Here is a 25,997-nt window from a genome sequence, read left to right as displayed (position 1 = left end):
ACACAGATCAGCCATAACATTAAAACCACCTGCCTAAACAGCTATGACTCGTCGAGGCATGGACTCTACAAGACCTCAGAAGGCGCCCTGTGGTATCTGGCATCAAGATCTTCTGTAGATCTTCAACTTCTGTATGTTGTGAGGTGAAGCCTCCATGGATCACATTATTAAACCCTCCTGGACTCCTTGACCCCGTCACTGGTTCACAGGTTATTTATCCTTAGAGCAACTTTGGTAGGTGCTGACCACCGCATACCAGCAACACCCCACAACACCTGCCTGGTGTTTTGGAGATGCTCTGACCCAGTCCAGTTGTCAAAAGTGGCTCCGATTCTTCACCACCTTCAAGAACTGACGGTTCACTTGCTGCCTAATACACCAGTCAGCCATAACATTAAGACCATAAAATCTTAGGGATCTCCACTAGCATCTGTCAAGGGCTGGATATATTCAGCAGTGCAGCAGAGAATAGTCGGTTCTCGAAGGTCTGGACTGTCTGGAGTCAGAACATCTGCCAAACATCGGGCAGGTCTTGTGAGGTGTCCCCGGCATGCAGTGGTCAGTACCTACCAAAAGTGCTCCAAGAAAACACCTAAGAGTCATTGATGTGATCCATGGAGGCCTCGCCCACCTCACAACGTACAGGACTTAAAGGATCTGCTGAGTCTTGGTGGCAGATGCCACAAGATGCCTTCAGAGGTCTTGTGTAGGCCATGCCTTGAAAGGTCAGATCTGGGGGACCTACTCAATATTAGGCAGGTGGTGTTAATGCTATGGCGGATCGGTGCATATCCACCCTTGGAACCAGGAAATCAATGTTGTTCAATTCATTCACTCTGTCAGTGGTTTTAATGTTATGGCTGATACAAACTAGTGTTGCACTGATAACGCTACCGTATCAGTATTGGCGCCGATACTGGCACTTACACACACATCAGCAATAGAGATCACAGATACCATAAGGCTTAGTGACGCCCTACTTTTTTATATTTTTGTTTGCATATTTCATAAAACCAAACGTTTAAACAGCCAGTAAAATCCAATCATAAACAGTTATTACTATTCAGCTGACATTAAATGCAACTTTTCTGCCCCTAAATGTGAATTTAGACACCAGTTAAAAGCTGTTTGGTGAAGCTGAGCCAGATTACGCTTCCCTACCCAACTTTTCAGATGTGCAGTTCCTCAAACAATAAACTCTGCTCTTTCAAGCTTATTCGGGATCAGATATTAAAAAGTACAACCTATAAAAAGTGGAGCACTATAAATATCAGGATTTATGGCCGTCCATCCAGTATTTAAGTCAGAGCTGGTATCGATACTCAGTATCGGCAGATACTTGAAAATCTGGTATCAGAAAGGAATGGGGGTGGTATCGGTGCATCCCTGGTATAAACCGCACCACGTACATAAATTAAGTGATTATTGATTATGCAACCGTGTCACTAATAATACTAATATCGTTTTTGCATCCGAGTGTCAGACCGCTAAGGAAAAAAAGCATGTCTAATAACAAGCCTGAAGCTCTTAAGCACAGAAAGTTAATGTGATCTCTACACATTCGGCCTGTCACACCTGTAATTGCATCCGCACTCCTGATATAAACGGCTTCAGGTGGGGAAAACATCTCATTACCACTCCATTCCTGCCGTGCTGATTTAGCAGCCCCGCAGAACCTTCATCCACGGTTTATGCCTCATTTCTGGAGCGATATGCCGTATCGTCAGTGGGCAAATAAACAGAATTTAATGGAGCAATTACAAGCTGGATTGATAAGCTGCGAGTGAACGGCTTCTCTTGAAAGTGCGGGAAGTCTCGCTGCTTCTGGCTCACAGCTGTTCTTCTTATTCCGATTAAGATCTACACTCCATCCATCATGTATCACGAATCCTGTGATGGAGAAGATGTGCGAAGAAAAGCCTGATGGATAGGGATGATGCGTGTGGTGGTTGGCGTGTTTAAATGGCAGGAATATTGAAATATATGTGGGACAAAAGTATTTGGACACCCGCACCTTTATTGTTTCCTCCAAAAGTAAGGGTTTTAAGAAAAAGCTCATCCTGCTTTTGTTGGAGTGACTGTCCCCACTGTCCAGGGAAGATGATTTTCTAGATTTTAGAGAAGCTTTGTGGTGAGGATTAGAAGCAGGTGTCCGCCCATTTCGAAAGGTTCTCCAGCCAGGTTCAACACGGGTAACTACAAACCCGGAAGACCAGCTTGGGCCGACACCTGCTTCCATGCTAAACCTTTTCTTGATGGGCCACGATAGGTCAGGTTTTCAGACTGGTTTTGCACAGCAAGCCGACACTACCCGACACGCCCACTGCTTTCCAATTGGCTGAGCTGAGACTCGACCGATGCATTTGAACAGAAGTATGACCCCTCATGTCGGCCCTGGCGGACTTCACCCCACGGTTTTCCACTGTGCGGAGCACCGTGCATCTGTCACTGACCTCTGTGTCAGGAATGTCAGGAATGCTGAAATATAAGGGGGAAAACACACAATATATGGACAAAAGTATTGGGACACCTCATTTATTGTTTCTAACAAAATCTAAGGGTTTCAATGAAGAGTCTATTCAGCTTTTACTGTCCAGGGAAGGCTTTCGGCTTGCTTTTGGAGCACACCTGTGATCCACCACGGACCCCTGTAATTGGTTGGAGGTTCATTTTCATGCCGCAGTCTTCTGCGATACCAGTAAAGCCAATATCACGAATCCCATGATGGGAGAAGATGTGTAAGGAATATTAAAAAGATGGATGGGGACAATGCATGTGGTGGCTGAAGTGTAATACACACACACACTATATGGACAAAAGTATTGGGACACCCACTTCTTCATTGTTTCTTCCAAAAATCGAGGGTTTTAAGAAAGAGCTTATCTTGCTTTTCTTGGAGGAACTGTCCCTACTAGCCAGAGAAGAAGGCTTTCCACTAGCTTTTGGAGCACCGCTGTGATCTGGCACGGACCCTTGTGATTGGTTGAAGGCTCATTTTCATGCCGCAGCCTTTTGGTGATACCACCGAACACAGTGTGCAGCCCTATTCTAGGCTCTCCAGCTACAGAGAGCACGTGGCACAGCTGGGGTTCAAACCTGAATTGTAGCTGCAGGGCACACGTCCCCCGTCCTGAGCGGAGAGGGGGATGGTGCGTTCAGATTGATGCTGGTGTGAGAGTAGCTATCAGTAAGCACTGACAGCAGCTTCAGTCACACTCACACCAGCTGCTGGTATAAATAGTCACTGGTAACTCTTGCTTGGCTCTCAGTGAAGAGAACAGATTCAAGCCCAGAGCGCTGTGGACACAGTGGAAGCTGTGGAAACTGTGGAAATGCAACTAATACAAACCTGATCTCACCATCTGCTTTATTAGAAGCACACACCACACCAGCAGTGCCAATACTCCATCACCATTGATATTCCTGATATTCCTAATTTCACTGGAACTTCATTTTTAATGTAATAGAGATTTGTTAATAATTTCACAATCATCTGTAGCTCTGTTTATCATTCTGGACAACATGTGGAAGAGCTCAGAACTATAGATTTATGCATTTTTTGCCCCCAAATGAGATTCAATTTGTATTCCAAACTTTTGAACGGTGACTCTAAACATGTGAACAGCAATGGAGGTGTAGAATTACAGGCTGTAGCCCATCTGCTGTCGAGCACAACTTGTCAGCCGTCCTGTAGCCCCTTCATCATTGGTCAGTTTTTGACCACAGGACCATTGATTAAGGGCTCTGGCTTGTTGACTAACAAAAGCTGTCTGTGGTAACAGAGGGGTCAGAGGACAGCACATAGTTCAGCACTTTGGACAAAAGTATTGGGACACCTATAATAAAGAGTATATCCTGCTTTTGTTGAAGTAACCGTCTCTACTGTCCAGATTCTGGAGCAGCATTGTTGTGAAGATTTGATTGCATTCAGTGACAAGGACATTTTTGTCCACTTCCCAGCTCGTCCCAAAAGTATCGGATGGAGCACCAGCTCCAGCTTTATGCCTGGCATTATTAGGCATCTAATCTAAATGTTGATCTGCTCCAGAGAGTCCTATTCTATTGGCAGTACTTCTCTACAAGGACTAGACAAGCTAAAGGATGGGTGCATGTGTGCATCTGTGTCAGCAATGGGTGCAACTTAAAGTAGCTGAATGCATTCATTAGAAGGGGTGTCCACAAATATTTGGACACGTTGTGTATATTGTATTCTGATGCTTCGAGTGATCTTTCTTTTGAATTTCTAAATTTTGAGAACAGCTGGGTTCTGTAATGCGGATGCTTCCTCACCAGCCCCCTGTGATATACAAGCTTCCCCAAAGCCAGTGGGAGTAAATGATGTCCTTGAGCAGGACACTTAACCCCCCTCTCCGAGTGCACTGGTTACACAGTAACCTTAATCTACCCAACCCCCAAACACCCTCAGGTCATTCTTTAGAGACCCCGCTGCAGTTCCTTAGTCAAATAAAGGCAGTGGCGGGTGTGTGATGGGCTCTCATTCTGTCCGCTCACCCAGAGAGAGGGTGATTTATCGCTGTGTCTGCCGCCCGGGTGATCTTTAGCAGGTACTGCGGGAGTGTGTGGGTTAGCTGTGAACGTGCCGGCAGCGTGTGAGGAAAGTGTGTGATGACTGTTCTGTCACCCTCTGTTTCTCTTCCTCTCTCGCTCTCTCTCTCTTTCTGTTCTTCATCTGTGTCTCTCTCCCCTCCCCCTCTCTGTGTTTCTGGCCTACTGTGGTGAAACCCTCGATCCCGTCTTTATTAGATTTCTGTCGATGTTTTAAGGCAGTTGCTATCGATTGTATTAGAGGGCAAGTAAATTTGGGATGCATTCATTAATATGCTAAATGGACAAAAGTATTGGGACACCTGCTCATTCATCATTTCTTCTGAAATCATGAGTATTAATAAAGGAGCATTGCTGTGAGGATTTGATTGCATGAGGTGAGGATGTTTGATGATCGCCACTCAACTCAACTCATCTCACCCCCAACTCCTCAACTCCCAATCCCAAAATATATTGGATGGAGCACCACCATCATTCCAGGGAACGCAGTTCTTCTTCTACTGCTCCACAGCTCAATGCTGTGCCCCATAGCCCCATAGCAAACAGCTAGCAGCACCATAGAAACCACCTGGAATACCATAGCAACCATGTAGCAACAGCATAGCAAGCATCTGTGATAGCATAGCAAACACCTAGCAAAAACTTAGCAATACCATAGCAACCAGCTAGCAGCACCAACTGGAATACCACAGCAACCATGTAGCAAAAGCCTAGCCTAATCACTTAGGGTGCGCTGGCTTTAGGTAGTTTGTTTGAGTATCCAGTGTCGAGCAGAGGAGGACGGGTTCCTCTTAGGGTTTCTTCCTCCTGATGTAAGGGGGCTTTCCGTTGCCTCTGTCCCCAGAGACTTGCTCACTTGGGGCTTGGACCCGGAAATCTGTGAAGCTGCTTGGTGAAGATGTCTGTTGTGAAAAGCACTGAATAAATAAACTTGAGCTTAAACTGTCCACTACAGGAAGAAGGAGAGGAGAAAACAGAGAGGAGAAAACAGAGAAGAGAAGAGAGTAGAGAAGAGGAGAGGAGAAAACAGAGAAGAGAGGAGAGGAGAAGAGAGGAGAAGAGAAGAGAGGAGAAAACGGAGAAGAGAAGAGAGTAGAGAAGAGGAGAGGAGAAAACAGAGAAGAGAGGAGAGGAGAAGAGAGGAGAGGAGAAGAGAGGAGAAGAGAAGAGAGGAGAAAACGGAGAAGAGAAGAGAGTAGAGGAGAAGAGAGGAGAAAACAGAGAAGAGAGGAGAGTAGAGAAGAGGAGAGGAGAAAACAGAGAAGAGAGGAGAGGAGAGGAGAGGAGAAAATGGAGAAGAGAGGAGAGGAGAGGAGAGGAGAAAATGGAGAAGAGAGGAGAGGAGAGGAGAAAATGGAGAAGAGAGGACAAGAGAAGAGAGGGGAAACGGAGAAGAGAAGAGAGTAGAGGAGAGGAGAGGAGAAAATGGAGAAGAGAGTAGAAGAGAAGAGAGGAGAAAACGGAGAAGAGAGGAGAAGAGAAGAGAAAACGAAGAAGAGAGGAGAGTAGAGGAGAAAATGGAGAAGAGAGGAGAGTATAGGAGATGAGAGGAGAAGAGAAAATGGAGAGGAGAAGAGAGGAGAAAGAAGAGAGGAGAAAACGGAGATTAGAGGAGAGGAGAGGAGAGGAGAGGAGAAAATGGAGAGGTGAAGAGAGGAGAAAGAGGAGATAAGAGGAGAGGAGATAAGAGGAGAAAACAGAGAGGAGATGAGAGGAGAGGAGAGGAGAAGAGAAGAGAGGAGAAAACGGAGAAGAGAGTTGAAGAGAGGAGAAAACGGAGAAGAGAGGAGAAAACGGAGAAGAGAGTAGAGGAGAAGAGAGGAGAAAACGGAGAAGAGAGTAGAAGAGAGTAGAGGAGAAGAGAGGAGAAAACGGAGAAGAGAGGAGATGAGAAGAGAGGAGAAAACGGAGAAGAGAGCAGAGGAGAAGAGAGGAGAAAACGGAGAAGAGAGCAGAGGAGAAGAGAGGAGAAAACGGAGAAGAGAGCAGAGGAGAAGAGAGGAGAAAACGGAGAAGAGAGCAGAGGAGAAGAGAGTAAAAAACGGAGAGGAGAGTAGAGGAGATGAGATGAGATGAGAAGAGGAGAGGAGAGGAGAGGAGAAGAGAAAATGGAGAGGAGAAGAGAGGAGATGAGAAAAGAAGAGGAGAGGAGAAGAAAGGAGATGAGAGGAGAGGAGAGGAGAAAATGGAGAGGCGAAGAGAGGAGAAAGAGGAGATGAGAGGAGAGGAGATGAGATGAGAAGAAAGGAGATGAGATGAGAGGAGAGGAGAAGAGAAATGGAGAGGAGAGGAGAGGAGAAGAGAAGAGATGAGAAAAAGGAGAAAGAAGAGAAGAGAGTAGAGGAGCGGAGCGGATAAAGAACAGTTTAGTTTATGATTAATTGCAGTGGAAAGAGAAGAGAAGGAGGAGGGGGAGGAAAAGTATGTCACTGTGTCAGTGTGTGGGAATGTCATACTGCCATCAGGAACCGCAGACAACGTGGCAGAGAAGAGGGAGAGTGTGTGTGTGTGTGTGTGTGTGTGTGAGCAAGTGTGTGAGAGGGAGATAGCAGCATGTATGTGTGTGAGGAAAGCAAGAGAAGGAGAGAGATGTTTGCATTTCATGATGGAGAGAAAGTCTGCCTAAGTAAGAGAGACTTGAGAGAGTGAGAGACAAATAGAGGTACAGAGAGAGAGAGATTGAGGTAGTGGCTGAGAGACAGTCTGTGTGTGTTAGAGAGAGAGAGGGGTACAGAGAGAGAGATTGAGGTAGTGGTTGAGAGACAGTATGTGTGTGTTGGAGAGAGAAATTAAAGTACGGAGCGAGAGACAGTTTGTGAAATGTGAAAGAAAAAGAGAGACAGAGATTGATGTGGTGGCCGAGAGACAGCCTGTGTGTTATCACACTGTCTGATAGAGAGAGTGAGAGAGCTAGTGGCTGAGAGACACTGTGTGTATAAGGGAGAGAGAGAGTTATCGAGGTAGTGGCTAAGAGACAGAGTGTGTGTGTGTGTGTGTGTGTGTGTGTGTGTGTGTGTGTGTGTGTGTGTGTGATGGAGAGATAGATTAAGGTAGTGGCCGAGAGACACTAGAGTGCTAGACTGCTAGAAAGAGCGAGAGAGACAGCAAGAGAGACAGAGACAGACTAAAGTAGTGTCTGAGCGACAGTGTGTGTGTGTGTGTGTGTGTGTGTGTGTGTGTGTGTGTGTGTGTGTGTGTGTGAGAGAGAGAGAGAGAGAGAGAGAGAGAGAGTGGAAGCTTTAATCACCGAGAGGCAGTGAGAGAGAGGTTTAAGCTACTCATCCAAATCCTGGAGTGTTTTTATCTGTGTGAGCGCGAGAGGAGGGAGGAGCTCACCGTAGAGATGGATCCTCAAATCACTAGAGCTGTTAAGAGTGTTTGTGAGTGTGAGTCAGCTGTGTGTGTGCCAGATCAGAGGTTTGGTGTGTGTGTGTGTGTGTGTGTGAATGAGGGGGGGGGGGGTAGGGTAAATATTCCCCAGGATTTGCTGTTCCATGGCAAAAAATGTAACGAGAGAAAGCAGGAGAAGACACGTGAGTGTTTAAGCAGCCTGACTCCCAGATGAGGAGAGCGGCGAGAGGGGAGAGGCGTGCTCTCGCGCTCAACACACATGGCTCTCGTTCAGCTCACTGTTTACTGTTTGATGCCATGTGCTTTTCTGCTCTGTGAAAAAAGGGAGAAGGGAGCATTTGGAGCATACCTGCAAATGCACACAGCTTGCCTAGCCCCTGTAGAGAAGTACTGCCAATAGAACAGGACTCTCTGGAGCAGATAAACATTAACCTATTGGCACCATGCTGCCTAATAACGCCAGGCGTGGGCTAGAGGGGTATAAAGACCCCCAGCATTGTGGAGCTGTGGAGCAGTGGAAGAACTGTGTTCTCTGGAATGGTGGATGGTGGTGCGCCATCCAGTACTTTTTGACCTCTTTTTGACCTAAATTAACCCTTGTCGCTGAATACAGTCAAATCCTCACAGCAGTGCTCCTCCAAAACCTAGTGGAAAGCCTTCCTCCCTGGACAGTAGAGACGGTTACTCCAACAAAAGCAAAATCAACTCTTTTTTTTTTTTTTTTTTTTTTTTTTTTTTTTAAATACCCTTGATTTAGGAAGAAGCGATGAATGGGCAGATGTCCCAATACTTTTGTCCATATAGCATCTCCTCTTCAGCTGCCTCTCTTTTACTCCTCCATCCTCTGTGGCTCCAAAATACCAAGTCAAAGATCACTGAACTCACATTCCGACCCCAGCTCGGTCTAACAAAGCGGCTGCATACCAGAACACACACACACACACACACACACACACACACACTCACACACACACAGGCTCGTATCATATCAGAGCGCCAGCACAGCAGATCTCATTTATTTATTTATCTTCGTTAATATAAGAAGAATCCCCTAGACTCCTAGACTAACAGCGTTTTCACACCCTGCAGATAAATCGGACTGGCCGGTTTTCACACTCAGACAAGGACCAAAACAACAGGCACTGAGAACCCTTGAGAGAACCCGAGTGGTCTCTGTCCGATCCCAAACAAAGTCTGGAGTGGTTTGTTGGTGGTGAGAACATGATCTGACCTTGATCTGACCCAAAATCAGGTGCACTCTGCTGGTCTGAGCGAAACGGCTCCAGTAGCCAGGTGTTAACCTGCTACACTGCCCAGATAATCAACGTTACTACAGCTCTTAGCGATCACCACCTCTGCTGCTGCTCTGCTCTGCACTAGTCCTGAACACAGGACCTGTATTTCCTCCTGTATTTACGTTCTTGCTCCCGCCCCTGACAGGTCTGACCAATAAGCAGAGAGAACGCGGAGTCGCACATGGTGTGTTGTGCTGCAGTTTGGTGCTCTTGGATTTTTCCCTGTGTGAAAACAGTCCAAACCAAACCAGGGAAAAAACGCTCCAAGTTAACTGATTCGGACCAGAGAAATACGAGTACAGGTCATACAGGTCATACAGGACATACGGGACATTTCGAACCCTGGTGGAACCCCTGGTGTTTGTGCGGTTGGTTTAAGACTCTGGTGTGCACCAAACAAGCCAACCGAGACCGCCTGAGCCGGTGGGTCTCGTACCAGTTCTGAACAATGTATGAACACAATACGAACGAAAGGCAGGACGTGGTATCACAGGATGGTCGTGTTTAGAGTAGGGGTCCCACATCATTGATCTCATTGCACCTGACCTTGCATGTCCTGTGATGTGACTATGGCGCATGCACACAATGCAATAGACACGTCATGCTAACGTTTTTGCTGCTTAAACAAATCGAAATCTGCTGAAGATCATTTTACTCCAGTCTTGGAGACTGACATGTCGTGGTGATCTTCACCACTTCACCACACAAACCAAACAGCACAGCAGAGCAGGTAACGTTGCCCGGGCTGTTCACACTGTTTTCAATATGACCTATATCTGACCTTCATCTGAACAGTATCCAAAAAATGTTGGTAAAATTTGGTAAACAAAATAATTTTAAAAAGTTAGATTACCTCCCTCTCTCAGTACTGTTCAAACGAAGATCAAGCGTCCATATATTTAAAAAATTTCACGACAAAGGTATTCACGGGTTGTATACACATGTATACCGCATTACTGTATACCCACTAAGTTGGTTGTATGCGTCAAGCCAAGTCCAGCCAAGTGCACACACACACACACACACACACACACACACAAACCAGAATAAGAACAGAAAGAGGAGGATGGTACCGAGTGACCAAACTAGAACAGACTCTCTGAGTAGAAGCTAAGTAAGGCAGCTTGTGGTAACGCTCTGAATCAAGGTTGTCATGTACCATAGAGCCGTGTGCACTGCAGGCCATGGCCAGAGACAGGACAGTCCACCAGAAAAGATTCTGATTCCCTAAGCAGAATAAAGAGTTGGGATTTTAACCTCCAGTAAGCTCATCCCTGGAAATCTTCAATCCCTAGCTCTTGACTTTCCAGCTTCCAGTGCATAATTCCGAAATCTTTCGCCCTCTTAACCTCCCTCTCCCTGACACACATACACACATACCCGTACACACACTCCTTCTGTGACTGTAGAGGGTGCAGAGGTGCAGATTAGCCTCAGCTATCTCAGTCTCTTTAAAGCAGAAAGCCCTGCACCGCTGCAGAGGAAACCCTGATAAAGCTCTCCATTGTAACCCCGCTGTCTGGTCTTTTGATGTTTTATCGCTGCTCTCAGAGTAAACACCACCACTTATTTTCTTAAGCCTCGCCAGCTCCTTTTGTCTTCTGTCAGGCCCTAAAAAATAAATCGAAAAAATCCACAGCATTGTGAGAAAGTATGAATCTTGAAAACATGAAGACTGAGTGCATTTATTTTGGTGGTAGTTAAAGCAGCTGTCCTTAAGATTTTGTCATTTCAGTTGAAAGCAGTAGTATTTCTAAAAGGGGAGGGGCAAAAATATTGTAACAAATGGTGTCAGTGTGCCGCAACTGTCCCTGCAAAGCTTAATATGTCCATTCTAAAAAACAGACAAAGTGGTGGTCTGGTAGGTTTCCTTAAGAGTTTCCAGGGTTTTCCTGGCCATGTCAGGCTTTTATGTACATTTGTCACATCCACAGCCTCTAAGGTAAAGCTAACTAGCTATATATATATATATATATATATATATATATATATATATATATATATATATATATATCTGCCTCGTCGTCTTCTGCTCGTTCACCCTCTGTCGAACCAAAGAAACTCACTAAATGTAAAACCACAGTGCACATTTTTAAAGTAGTCTTCCGGATTCTCCATGCAGTTACACATTCTCACCACAGAGGTCGCTAAATCCCCAACTTCCCTAAACTTACAGACTGTCGCTTTAAGTTTAGAAAGTTTAAAATGCTACAAGAATTTGTTAATCCCAGCATGAATATTAAGTATGATTCAGAGTTTAATTCGGATTTCATTCGTTATTCGTTCGCAAAGTCATTCCCTGACATTTCAGCCTTTCTCCATTTTATCACAGCTAATGAAATCATCGTGGTCTGGTCAAGGACGTTGTGTTGTGCTCATGTTTACACATTACAGGCTGTACCAACTACCTCAGGGGTGGGGGTGGGAGGTGGGCTATATGACACAAGGTGACCCAAACTGGAACTTTCTCAACTGTCTCCACAAAAACAGCTTATTTCGATCTCGCACTGAACCGAGAAGTCCGAACCGGGAAGTCCGAACCGTGGTGTAAAGGTGTTAGCTGAAGTGAAAACAGAGGGCCTGTTTACACCCGGCATTAACATGTGTTTGTAATCCGGATAGTATCTGGATCTACTTTGCCTGGATTCTGTTTACACTCGTCCTTAAAAAGTGTCTCCAGTGAGATCAGATGAGATCCGATTTAACTTACCCAAGTAAAAAGCTCACCAACACTTACCTCATTTCTGTTTAACAGTGTCTCATCAAAACTGTCCAGCTCCAGGAGCCTGGACAGTGTAGAGGAGCGGTGGTGGTTCTTCTACAAGTCCCACAGTTCCACAGTGGAACAGTCTGTGGTTCTCACATCAGAAAATACCACAGACTATTTAAACCACAAGGGAACTGCAGAACTGCTCTCATCTACCGGTATATAAGCGCGAGTGCTCCCACACACACACATGAGACAGAGCAAGGGAGCTAGATGCCAAGGAAGAGGGGGAAAGATGCCAAGATGATCCACAGTAGTAGTTATTACTCGTATTAATGTGTTTTCCGACAGACCTCTTTCCGCTTGTCTGACGGAATCCAATCACACTTGTTTCCACTTGTAATAAATGTGGACGAGATCCGTCTCTGACCACCTCCGAATGCGGAGGTTTACGTGACCTGATTGTAATAGGATCACTGTGCTTCTTGGGGGTGTTTATATTTGGCTTTTCATGCGGACAAGTGAAATCGGAATGTGATCCGATCACCAAAAAGGCTGTTAATGCCAGGTGTATTCAGGCCCAGATGTTTAGCATTAGCCCGTGTGAATGTGAAGCTACAGCCTCTGGGTTTAATATAGTTAATGCAGTGATCGTAAGATCTGCCAAGGCCTTACTATCACTGAGGGCAGCAGGGGATACTGTCTCCAATAATAAATGAAAGCCAGCAGCACATGAACTAATTAGCAAGTGAAGTGAATGAAATTGATGAAGTGGATGAAGCTACTGGACGGCTACTGGTTTTCCTTTTTTTTATTTTTTTTTTATCGGCAACCGCTTCGTCTCGGGTCGACAGTGTAAATGACATAAATGTCAGCCTTAAAAGTCAGACTCCCTTTGTCTGTTTGCTGTATGTGTGTGTGTGTGTGTGTATGTGGGAAGACAGCTGGAGGAGGAGAGGGACCGAAACCAATCCGCCCCTTTGGGAGTGAGCTGATCATGACAGCAAGCAAACAGCTGAGGCAGAAGGCCGAGGCCCCACTTACACCAGCAGCACTGCTGCTGTCCTTAAATACCCAAATTCTCCACTGCCAAAACAGAGCAGCGTCCGTCCCGTATGGTCTGCTCCGAGACGGTCAAAACAATGCCACCGCCAGAGCGGCTAAACTTAGTAATAGTAATGCTATGCTCACTAGCAGAAAGCCTGGCAAAGCACAGCCACTGTCTAAAACGTCCGAGCTTTCTGATTGGGCTCTTAAAGCTTTAATCTGGAACCGAACCACAGATCCATCCATCAGGGACATCATATAAAACGGCCTTTGTGTGGGTTGGCAGGCTGAGTTTACTTTATGGTAGTTATTTGGAATTCTTCAAAAAGCCAGTTCTGAAGAATAGCTGTCCAATATCCATTTGCTTACCAAACAGAGGGGAAAACCAGTGCTTGCAATGCAATGAATACTGGGGTGGCAATACTGCATTGCTGCACGGGCTGTGCAGCATGGTCAGACTGGAAGGCCAGGAAGACACACACCTAGAAAACAGCTGAAATTCCAATTAAATGTAGGAATAAAAAAGTTTTTGCAGTCAGGTAAAAAAAGCAGCACTATAGTAATCAGTAATTGCTGTACCGTCAGGGGAAGAGCCGCGTTAGAGAACAATATGACGTGATATGGAATTTATTCAGCATTGCGTGCCATTGCATCTGCAGTTGGGCCTTTATTTAGACTAGCTTCTGTCATATTCCTGAATTTTGTGTTACTCTTGACTTCTTACAGATTCTCACATAAAATGGGCTTTTGACGAGCACTGAATAAATAAGAGGAGCCGACGCCGTGGTCCACAATGAAGTGGCCAATTTGCATATATTTCCACCATGGCGAATTCATTCAAAGCGGTGTTGATGAACAGCACTCCAGCGTCACTCGGATAACTCGCTTTGCGTGAGTGAAAAACCTGAAGTGGCCGTCCCCATGTGCGGCGTGTGCTGTTAATTACTCTAAGATAATGTGTGTGTTTGTTGAGGGGGCAGTAAAAGGGTAAAGGACTGGACAGGCAGGGGGTCAGGCCCATTAACCTCCAGTTCACCCAGCCCTCGCAGAATACAAAGGAGCAGCCTTTTCAGTCCCACAGCCTCATTTTTCTCTTGTTCTAACACAACCGAACCAACACATGACATGCTCGATGTTTAGCTGGTAAATTGAGTTTTGTTAGAGAGGAAATGCCAGACTGTGTGTGACTGTGGTTTATATCATTTACCCTTTACCTCAGATGTAGATGATAAGTCAGTGAAATAGATCTATGAGGCTAATGTACACAACATGGAAAAAAAAAGTATTGGGACACCTGCTCATTCATTGTTTCTTTGGAAATCAAGAGTATCAAGGGTATTGTTCTGCTTTTCTTGAAGTAAGTTAAGTCTCTGCTGTCTAGGGAAGAATGCATTCTACTAGATTTTGGAGCATTGTTGTAAGAATTTGATTGCATTCATCAACAAGAGTGTTGGTGGGGTAAGGATGTTGAATGAGAACCACCCCACCTCATCCCTAACTCCCTAACTCATCCCCAAAATATTGGTTAAGACTCATTCTAGAGTTTTCCACTGTTCCACAGCTCAATGCTGGGGGGCTTTATACCCCTCTAGCCAACGCCTGGCATTAGGAGGCAGCATGGTGCCAATAGGTTCCTGTTTATCTGCTCCAGAGAGTCCTATTCTACTGGTAATAGTCCTCTACAGAGACTAGACGAGCTGTGTGTATGTGTGCATTTGCACATCTATGTCAGCAATAAGTGCAACTTAAAGTAGCTAAATGCATTCACTAGAAGGGGTGTCCACAAACATTTGGACATGTAATGTAACTAACACATAATGGAGACTTCTCTCCCATCTTTAATGTCTTAGACCCTTAGGACCACTTTGTGACCTGGCTAAGTATCTTCGCAGTGAGTCATTAGCCTTGTTCCCTTACCAGATAGTGCTGCTGTCCTCTCGTTGTGTCCTCTCAGTGCAATGTGCTGTTAGCAAGCTAAAGAGAGTGTAGCTGGTTAGCTTTTAGCCTTGCCTCCACTTGCTTCCCCAGGTTTGCTTTGGTCTCGAGTCTCACTGTTAAAAACCAAAAGGTGTGCTTTCCTTTTTGATGTGTGTTTAGCTCTAGTTTAGGGCAGCTAAGGTAGTCCAGTCCAGAGAAGCGATGGTAAATGCTAGTGTCGGCTAGCATTAGCTTTAAGCCTAGGCCTAGTGTGGATCCCTGTTTGCTCCTCTTGGATTTTGCTTTGCTGTATGGAAAAGCTACAGACACATGGCCTGGTTCATGTACAAACCCTGTTCACCACTTGTGTTGGACATAGATGTGTAGCGAACACACATGGGCCCAACAGTGGCAGCTTGCCGAGCAGAGTATCGAACCCACAACCCTCTCATCAGTAGCTCAGCTCTCCAACCACTGAGCCGGCGCTGCCACATAACTAGCAGAGTCTGGAATTGATGAGCTGCTCTCCAGCATCAACAACACTATATTTATTTACTGTTTCACCAGCCTTGACTGGTGCCTTCACTGGTGGGCTGGATTTATGCAAATTTTGAGGGTGTAAATATGATAATCCAAGACTTGTTTTGGTTTTAGCTGGGGTATAATCCAAGATCCTAGGTCCTAGGTCTTCAAATCTGGACTGTGAATCCAGTTTTCAGTCAACACTGGCAACACAGTGTCACACATACCAAGAATTACAGGACCGGAAACTGCTGGATTCGGGGTCCAGGGTCCCAGGTCCTACATGTTTTTAATGTATCCAGACCCTGAGCAGCATTATTAAGGACACATTCACTTTTTACATGTACCCCCCCCCACACACACACACACAACTTTGTAGTATGAATTTAGCTGTCTTTGGAAAGCACAGCTGTCTCTATTGAAGGTATAGAGTAGGTGGCCATCGGCGGAGCTTCTGTTAGCGCTATAAATAAGACAGCTGCTTACTCTTGCCTGTCTAAGTGCACAGACATGTGTGTGTGTGTGTGTGTGTGTGTATATGTAAGTTAATGCCCTCTGGGATATGTAGTGGTAGTGTATTGTGTGTTATTATCACTGAGCATGTGCATGTGTGTGTAGGAGTGGCGAGAGTGGGCCGGGTGACAGTAGGCAGATGGCCATCTCCCCAGGGAAATCAGAGGGGTAAATCTCTCCATTTAAATCCTTCGACCTGCGCCAAGGCCGGAGAGAGCCACAGCACCACCGTCCCAGCAGGGGTGAGGAAGAGAGAGAGAAACCGAGAGAGAGAGTGAGAATGAGGAAAGGGTGATGCTTCAGCCTCAGTGGCCTAAAATCCTAAATTCTCTCTCTGCTGGAGATTATTAAGCTCTGCCACAGTAAACACAGAGCCAGCCCAGTTCACAGTCGCACTGTACGATGGATCCGACGAGCACCTGTGATCTGTCCCCTGACTCAGAAGACACAGAGAATACCCCCTGCCGTTCTCCCAGGGTCTTTCTTCTGGAGGAAATGAGGTGATGTGGCTTCTTCCTGTGGCAGCCCTTTTCTCCTATTTCCTGTCTGTCGTGTCCCGAACATGAATCAGGGCAGACAGCAGTCTGGTGAACCTGTCAACGTCTCAGACACTGCTACAAATAGGCTCTTAAAGCTAAAGGTTCTTCAAATGGTCCTTTGACACCAGTGGCATCATAGAAGAACCCCTTTTGGTTCCTTTAGGAGCATGTGTGTAATAGACATGTGTGAGTGTGGAGAACCTTTATATTGGAAAAGAACCCTTAGACCTTTAACACTGGACTCTCAGAGTCACAGGGCCATTAACGAGTCAAAATACACACTTTGCTACATGAGCGGATGGCATAACACTGGCAACCTTGGGGATGAGGGTGGACAACTGGAATGAGGCCCAGGTTTAGGGGTCTAATGTCCATTACCACTCTCATTTATTGTTCCTAGGCTTTAAAAATTAGCTGTTTTTAAGCTGTTTTTCCTATCCCACAGGAAGGAACACTCAGCCAGATAACACTTTATGCGTCTTGAGTATCAGGATAATCTCTGGACAAGACCAAACCCCTTAAAATTGAAAAACAAAATAAAAATGGGACCCCAGCTTGTCCCAGCACTGCTCTGGCTGCAAATGGCAAAGCCTCAGAGCACTGGTCTGACATGGCTTGCTGAACCGTTTCTCCTGTGTCTCCAGGCTATGACGATTATGCCATTGTAATGTCTGTCCCCATTGCTCGAGAGTTCCACCAATAAAAGGGAAAGGGCCCGTTGTAATTTTCTCTAATGCACTGAAACCTGCTTCACGTGACACAAGAGGAGGAGAACCCTTACTGGTTGATGCTGCAACGCAGATGTCCAACTGACCTGCCACCCTTTCTACTAAATTAGAAGACGGTTCCTTCATTCATTAAATCTCCAGAGTTAGACACTCTTCTACATTGTGCTGGACAGCATCATCACACAAAAACCTCCATATCTTTCACTTTTTGACATAGTCTGAATCTCAACCCTTTAACAACATTGATTTTAACAAACATGTGTGTGTGTGTGTGTGTGTGTGAGAGAGAGAGAGAGAGAGAGAGAGATTAACAATGTGTGTAGGACCTGGGTATGGTTACTTTAATGGCTGTAGTATGTTTCCTGTCAGGTTCTGTGTATATTGGAGGTGCTGGAGTCTATACCAACACTAGATCCTGGTGGTCCTTTAAACCATCATCTACACAAGCTGTCTTTCTGTTTGTTACACAGCTGTGAATGTATGAGTTTACTGTTGTGTACATGGCTGTAATGTGCTTTACTGCTGTAGTACTCTGTGTGAAGTCCTTCAGTGAATTGGATGGATGGATGGATTTGTATGAAAAACATAGAGAAGATAGATAGTATGTATAAATATAGGATGGATAGATTATGTATATATATATATAAATATATGATTGAAATAAATATAAATATAGGATAGATAAATAGATAATGTGTATATATACATATAGGGTCTATAGCTAATATGTGTGTATATATATATATATATATAAGGTAAATAGATTGATAGATTTGTATAAAATATCAATAGGATACATACATACATACATATCTATCTATATAAATATAAGATAGATAGATAGTATAGTATGATATATATAATATATATATAGTGTATATGTAAATATAGGAGAGATGGATAGTGTGTATATATATATACATACATATATGATAGATAGATAGACAGTGTATAGTATGTTGTGTATATTATAGTATGGTAGTGTATATATATATATATATAGAGAGAGAGAGATAGATAGATAGATATTTAGATAGACAGTGAATGGTATTTTGTGTATATTATAGTATTATAGTGTGTGTGTATGTATATATATATATATATATATATATATATATATATATATATATATATATATATATATATTTAGATATTTAGATAGACAGTGAATAGTATGTTGTGTATATTATAGTATTATAGTGTATATATAGATAGGATAGATAGATAGATAGATCTAGATATTGTATATTAAGAGGAACGAGTGATATCCAGATATTGTGCTGCAATTATTATTAAATGCCATATTCACTGCAGTTGTGCTACTAACTCTATTACTACGTGGACTAAATAGTAAGCAACTATTACCTGTATCAGTAGCCGGTGTCAAAACTCCAACTGCTTCAACCCACCCGTTTTCCTACCAGCTTCAGTCCCGCTTAGCCAATCCCGGCGCAGGAACCGGCGTATGACTAGCCAATCCTACAGCTGGAGGGCGGGACTTGCGCCGAATACGGGTGGGGGAAGAAATAACGCCGTCCCAAGTCGTTGTCAAGGAAACAGAGCTGAGGGCGGTTGGTGGGGGGCGGGGTCATATCGTATGTGAAAGTGGGGCTGCTGCTGTCTGCCTTAACGCGGCGGCCACGGTGGGGTGGGGGGCCGTGAGGGAAGACCATTTATCCATTTTTTAACATCTTAAAACGCTGCTATCATGGCGCAGAGCAGCGAAACACACCGTGAAGTGGTTTTGGGTTAAAATTGAGCTCGAACGGGTTAAGACTGGGCGTTTTACGGGGAGAGGAGCCGTTGAGACCGTGAGGATGCTCGCGCCGTCTTTATGAGGGCAGATCGCCTCAGACTGGGTGAAGTTGTTAAGCTCGACGGTGCTTCGTCTTAAGCCTTAATTGTGCTCGATTTTCCCTTAATTTCATCATTTGAGCGTTTTGGGGGAGTGGAGTCTCCCACTGTGTATTTTAATGACTGGTTTCGTGTTTTGCTGCGCGATGTACATGGATAAAACCAGTGTGCTCCGGGGTAAGTCGAAATTATTGTAGCTAGATGACTGGAAATAGCCCCCTGAACAGGGATGGAGACCCCAGATCCAGGTCCAGACAGTAAACATCCACTCCAGGGTTTTGTTGCAGCTGCCTGGGGAGCTTCAATCCAGCTCCGCTGGATTGAAGCTCCCCAGGCAGCTGCAACAAAACCCTGGAGTGGATGTTTGTTTACTGTCTGGACCTGGATCCTCCTCCATGGATTCTCCATCCCTGTTCAGGGGGCTTGCAATAAGGCTTGCAGATGGGCTTGCATCCCATGAATCCGCAATTTCAGACACCCAAAGCCAGGCTCTGGTGTTTAAATGTCTTTAAATGCCTGCCTGGTTTGGTGCAAGAGGCTGCATTCGTGTCCTGTGTTGCATTATTAAATGTGATGGATGGCTCTGCATGCCTGGGTTTGATCAGCAGCCTTTGGGAAAGTCATGCTGCTGCTGCTGCTGCTGCTGCTGCTTCACCTACATTTTTTCACACTGGTGCAGCATTGCCTCCTCCTGCACCAGTCAGCGATGCAGCCAGGCTGACATGGTGTCTGCATGCATTTGGAGGGTTTTCTACAATGCAGGGCCTGAGTATGTGTGTGTATGAGCATAGTGCCACCATTATCATGGGGTCTATATGCATATAAATGTTGCAGACAGACAGATTGATAGATATATTGATTGATAGATCACTTAAGACACAATGCAGAGGGTATACACTAGCAAGCATTACAGAACATGGGCCATGACTGTGTGTGTGCATGTGTGATCGTGGTGTTTGTATGCAAAGGTTGTTCATAATGCAGAGGTTTTGCACTGGAGAGCATCACTGATTATGAGCTGTGGCTCTGTGTATGTGCATGTATGTGTATACGTTATATATTACAATGCAGAGGTATGTATATATACACTAGCATTCATTGTTTCTATGTGTGTGACCATAAGGTGTGGGTATATGTAGGTATATATAGAGGTCATGTTACTGTCACAGAATATGAGCCATTACGATGCATGCACACGTGTGCATAGTGCAGAGGTCATACACTGGAATCCATCACTTACGCAAACTGTCCCCTTCTAACGAATGCATTCAGCTACTTTACGTTGCGTACAGCTTGTCTAGTCCCTGTAAAGATATAATGCCATTGCTCTTGTCGCTGAATGCCGTCAAATCCGCAGCAGTGCTTCAAAATCTCCAAATCCCTGGACAGTACATTTCCCTTTACATTTAAGGCCTTCAGCAGAAGCTCTTATCCAGAGCGACTCACAAATGTGCTTGACCGTTTACTTAGAAAATACCTTTGGCTAGTTCGTATCAGCTAGGATCCCAAAGATCGCTCTAAGCTTAGATAGTACTAAATATAGAGGTCAGTATGGAGACCACAATACTCAACATACACTAAACTCGTCCCCAAGTACCCTTAGAAGAGGTGAGTGAGCGACTCTGCTGTTTGGACGCCCAGGGGAATTTCATTCAACCACTTCGGTGCCAGGACAGGAAAAGCCTGGACACTTGCCTTCCGTGGATCTTAAAGGATGGCGCGTCAAGCCCAGCCGTACTTCAAGCTCGAGTGGCTCTTGGTACTGATCGGCTTTTGACCATTGCCATCAATCCATTTATGGCTTTGTAGGTCAGCGTCAGGGTTGTGAAGTAGAGACAGTAGACAGTAGAGACAGTGAACCCATTTACACCTGTGTTTACCATCTGGATTGTATCCTGATAAGATTTTAGCCACATGCTTCCAGGTTTACACCTGGAAGTCACTTATTACTGGTGTCTCGGTTGTACTGGGAAGGGTTTTGGTTGTGGAATGTGTATTGGAGAGATGGAAGTATTCACACTGCTATAACGTGGCTCAAATGCATCTTAGACCACCTTCTCAAGTAATTTGGGCGATCAGATTTGTATCCTGTTTAAGTCTGGAGGCCTGGGTGTGTTTACACTTGCATTTTTATGAGACTTGGCCTTACCCAGATATAATCCTGGTACTCAAGACGTGTTCAGGTCAGTTACTCGTAGTTTCCCTTCGTTCGGAAGAAACACGGAACGAGCAGGTGTCCCAATACTTTTGTCTAAATAGCGTATAATGGTTATTCTGCGATGCAAAGGGTATATAATGTTATACTGCATTTACAGACATATGCAAAAGTTTGAGCAACCCTGTCAAGCGACATTTATATATGTAAATATGGCATTGTTTGCTCAGTTTAAAGCACAATTTGCATTTATATGGTGAATTTAGCATATTACTGGGGAAATAATGAAACACAACATATAAAATGTGCCATAACCTTTATATATTTCATTAATATACCCGTTTATGTTTGATTGTTTTCTCAATATGTTCAGTATAATAGTGTATTATATATGCTGATATGTGTTCTCTGCAGGAATGTATACTTGTCAGTATAATGTCAGTGTTCACAAGTGCTGGCACAAGTTGCAGCATCTCTCCTGCACCTGAAATCCTGATGGAATCTCATCATTGATAAAAGCAGTTCTGCGAAAGGCCACAAACACAGTACCCACACTCCCTCTGTCCTGAGGTGGGCGTGTCTGAGCACAGTCTATATCCTCAGCCTCCTGTTTGTTCATCTATTCCTCCCTTCGGAGTATTTGTTCTTTCTGTATTGCTGTGGGTGTCTCTGCTCTGTGGCTGGCCTACCTTTTTAAAAACACAGCTTTTCTTACCACAGCTTGGGTCCATTGTGCGCTTCCTCCCCCTGGTCACGGTTACATTAATCTAATCTGGATTGGTTAGCGTGTCATATCCATTACTGCGGATGACAGATGCGGGACGAGCCGGGAAACTCTGGGACTGCAGTACTGACCCCTTTAGAGCAGACAGCGGAGGCCCAGATGTCATAGGCAGTTTATCTGCTGTCTGTGATATATCACTGTTAGTGCGTCCGACTGCCTTAAAGGAACACTCCAGCAGTTTTTTAGACGAGTCTCCATCCGCGGCCTCTCCTTGCAGAAGTGTTGTAAGCGTGTTTTGAGTTAAAGGATGTTCTACACAAGGACATGGAAACATGTCAAAATGATTGCCTGTGGTAATCAACCATATGTTACACATGTGGGGAACAGAGAGTGGGCTGAAAACACTGGAGTATTCCGGAGTAAAGGATTATTGTGGATGATCATCCATATCATGAAAGCTGAATGTTCCTCCAGTTATTAAAAAATACAACAGTTTGATGTCATATGTAGACATTGCTGAAGGTTTCATAGAACAAAACTATTAAAAAAGCTGTTTTGAATGGTTTGTTTTTGTGACGTCAAAAAACCCCCCCAAAAACTACGTATTTACATATGTTCTCCAGTTCAGCCTTTCTAGTCGTCTAAGCTGCAGGAGTGTGTCAGTTAGAGCCGGGCAATATGACGATATTATATTTTGTTAGCATGATACACAGTATACTTTTCTAAGCATATCAAATACATTGTTGATGCTTAAGGAACACTGATCAACTGCAAGTTTTATTACGAACAGTGTAATTAGACTGGTTTGATTGAATAAAGTGCAGAAAATGTATTCAGTATGAGAGAGTATCTGAATAGTAGTTTTTAGGAATCTGACGCTACTGATGCATTTAGTCTGCGATCACATGTATCGTGATAAATATCGTGTTTTTTACATCACCCAGCCCTAGTTTCAGCCCTTACAGGCCAGACAATTACAGCAGTGGTCATTGACAAATAGTGTCAAGACCATGAAGTCTTTTAATGTCTTATATCGCCTCTCAGATGTGAAGCCATCACAGGTCTAGCACCTCTGCTGGCTAGCCAATTTATCATCCAGTGTCTAGTTCCAGCAGTTAGTTTTCCCTGTGCTAATATTAGTATATTTTGTATTTTTGCAATTGTATGACCTTATTTTGCTGAGTCTAAGTTATGCTTAGAAAGGAAGTGATTGACAGCCTTGGCTGGGGGAGGCTGTACTCTTATTGTTGGAGCGCTTCATTTACCTGTCAAACTGGAAATCCAGTGGGAGAATCCGCTCTGCTTCTGCACTGGAAGCTCAATGAAGGCGGTCTGAGACACTTGGGCTTGGTCTGGGAGAAGGGGACGGGTCTACCAAATGAGTAGGCGAGTCTGGCTCTGCATCTGGTCTCTACTGCACGGACTCTGGTTGCAAATTTGACAACATGGCGGACAGTTTTGATTTCTATAGAGCGGAAGAGAATTGAACCACAGCATCCATTTTTTCGACAGTGGTTGCAACTTTACTGCTAATATTATGGCATTACTACCAGCAGCAACATCTTGAAGCTCAGAACTGGGGAATACAAGTGCTCCCGTCGCTCTCATTTTTGTTTCCTCTAGTGCTTAAAAAGCCTGCCTCAACATCCTGTAACTTCTGATAGTCTAAAGCACCCAAAAAAGGTGTTTTCACACTGCGAATAACCGAGCCATGGTTCAGTTTTATCACCTCTTTTGCTTGGACCAATTTCTGGTCCTTTGGTTCAGCCAAAGTCACCTGCCATTTTGATCAGGACCCAATGAAGGTCCAGACCAAACATGGGAGGTATGAAAGCACACTAAAAGGCACATTAACAAAATAATCTTTCTTCTAATGGATGAAGAGAAGTTGTGTTGAAAATGTATTGTTTGTGTATGGTGCATAAATGTATCAGTGTAGCCCCTTATGGGTGGATCTGTCTCCGTGTGGTTTTGCTCTTTGAGGTGAAGAATCATCAGTGTCTTGTATTCAGAAAGGATCTGCACTGCTGTCAGGAACAAAAAAAGAGCAAGAGTTGAAAACTGGTTCATCAGTTGACAGCGTGCCATTATTTTGGTGCCGTATTATCTTCGGTGGCGTGTCAAGATGAGAGCGGGTGTTCTGCAAGAGAAGGCCTGAGCGTCTGCCGTGTGTTGACTGTCCTGTCAGTAGAGTCTGTAATGACACGAGGATAAAAATAGTCTACAGCCCGGAGTTTTCAACACGTCTTTCAGCTCGCCGTAGACGAGATGGTATCAACGCCGCCTAACCTTATGTCTGTGCCCTTTTCCATAGCATCGCTGCAGCACAAAAGACTCCTATCTGCACTTGTCTATTATATGAATTGAGAGCCGGCGGTTCTTCATAAGTTCTCCAGCCATGTCGCAATTCTAAAAGCCTCTAAACAAGTTTCTCGAAGCAACAAAACAAGCTTAAAGACGCATCAAAACAATGTCAAATGTTGAGAAGTTGCTGTTTTAGATGATGCAAGTATTTTTTTGTGTCGGCAGCAACAATAAACATGGCTACATATCATACACTGCGGCTTACTTTTCACCGTAGAACTGGATATAAACAGAAGACTGGGATCTTCTGGGTCAGCCCCTTAAATGGGTTACACAGGTTTCATGAAATATTCATGTTGCGTCAGATAAGATGGATGCATCGGTCAGCAGAAAGATGGCATTTTGAATGGATTATTGATTTAGATGCAACTGGCAGAGCAGAAGGATCTCCACTGGTCAGTTTAGTGGAATAATAGAAAGCATACATCTGTAAATCCAGAGATATCGGCAAACAGAGTCTGGTTCTTGAAAGCAAAAGCTCTGGGAATACACAAAACCAAATATAAAAGTGGAGGCATCTCGCAAATCTCTCTGTCTGCCGTATGTTTGTGTTTTGGACTTTTCTTCTCAGACTAGGAGTGTTTGTTAGTGTTTGTGCGCCTGTAGACCTTGAAGCCCGGAAGTCTAGCATCCTCATCTTCACCTGATTGGAAGGTAATGCGATGTGTAGCCACTGAGCAGTTGTCTCAGAGCTGGGCCTGAAGCCCAGGGTTGGAATTTCATAATCTCAGCATGCACGCTTGCTATTCTACCAGCATGGTAAAGCGAAAGCGTCCACGCCAGCCAACAAGTCTGGCACAGCAGAAATGTGGAATACATCATTATGAGGTGTGGAGTTTGGATGAGACCTGTCTGTAGGTAACAGATCACCAGAGAGAACGGCCAGGCCCAGTGGGAGGAGGATTCTGCCGTAGCTGACTAAACATGGTGTGTGCTTGTTTGCTTACCTTGCTATACATCCATCTTCACCATGAAGTGAGCTGTAGCGCAGGATGCTCTCTATTATGGCCATGACATATCCATCCATATCTCAGATTTTCGCGTTTTTAATACTACAATTTATCAAACAGTTCAAAATCTAATTTATTTGTAAAAATATTATTATTTATTTATCATATTTGTGACAGTATTCCACTATTTTGTAGCTACATTAGCTTACTTCTAATGCTAAACATGTCTTGGATGATCTGACAGTGATGATATACATATATATATATATATATATATATATATATATATATATATATATATATATATATATATATATAGAGAGAGAGAGAACATAGACATTAGGACTGCAAGGAAGCATAACACTTATTCCCGTATTTATGCAGTAACACATTTCACTTTGTGTGATAAATACGTCATTAGATATTGCTTTGAAATATCAGTCAGATCTAAACATCAGTCCAATGTCTTCAATTGTCTGCTGATTGTATGATTTTATTTCCATAATGCATTACCTCATTAGATGGCTCTAATGAAAAGAAAACTGTTCAGGGAACTGTCAAGCGCCTATGTCCGTCCTTTTTCCTTCAGTTTGGTTCTGCCAATTAACCCACCTATTCCAAACTCCCCTTAGCACTAGCAATGATCCCAACACTAGGAGGTTAAGGATTTAACACACATCTCCTCCGATACATGCATAGCCAGCCACTGCCTCTACATCTTGGAGGAAAACACAGGGTCCCCAGCTGCACCACACTAGCTAACAG

General features: G+C 44.3%; 1 protein-coding gene across 2 annotated transcripts in view; it reads left to right on the top strand.

The window, feature by feature from the left end:
- Nucleotides 1-25,997, top strand: part of fgd1 (FYVE, RhoGEF and PH domain containing 1) — a 69,239-nt gene that overhangs the window by 11,346 nt on the left and 31,896 nt on the right. The window contains exon 1 of one of the 2 annotated variants that reach the window (XM_072681405.1): nt 18,796-19,216. The exons of the other annotated variant lie outside the window; for it this stretch is intronic. Coding sequence (XP_072537506.1) covers nt 19,159-19,216 — 58 coding nt within the window. The 5' untranslated portion in view covers nt 18,796-19,158. Of the gene's footprint in view, nt 1-18,795; nt 19,217-25,997 lie in introns of those variants that run through there. 2 annotated transcript variants of the gene reach the window in all.

This window comes from Salminus brasiliensis, chromosome 6 (genome assembly GCF_030463535.1).
Source record: "Salminus brasiliensis chromosome 6, fSalBra1.hap2, whole genome shotgun sequence".
Classification (NCBI taxonomy): domain Eukaryota; kingdom Metazoa; phylum Chordata; class Actinopteri; order Characiformes; family Bryconidae; genus Salminus; species Salminus brasiliensis.
This window is presented reverse-complemented; position numbering and strand designations above follow the sequence as displayed.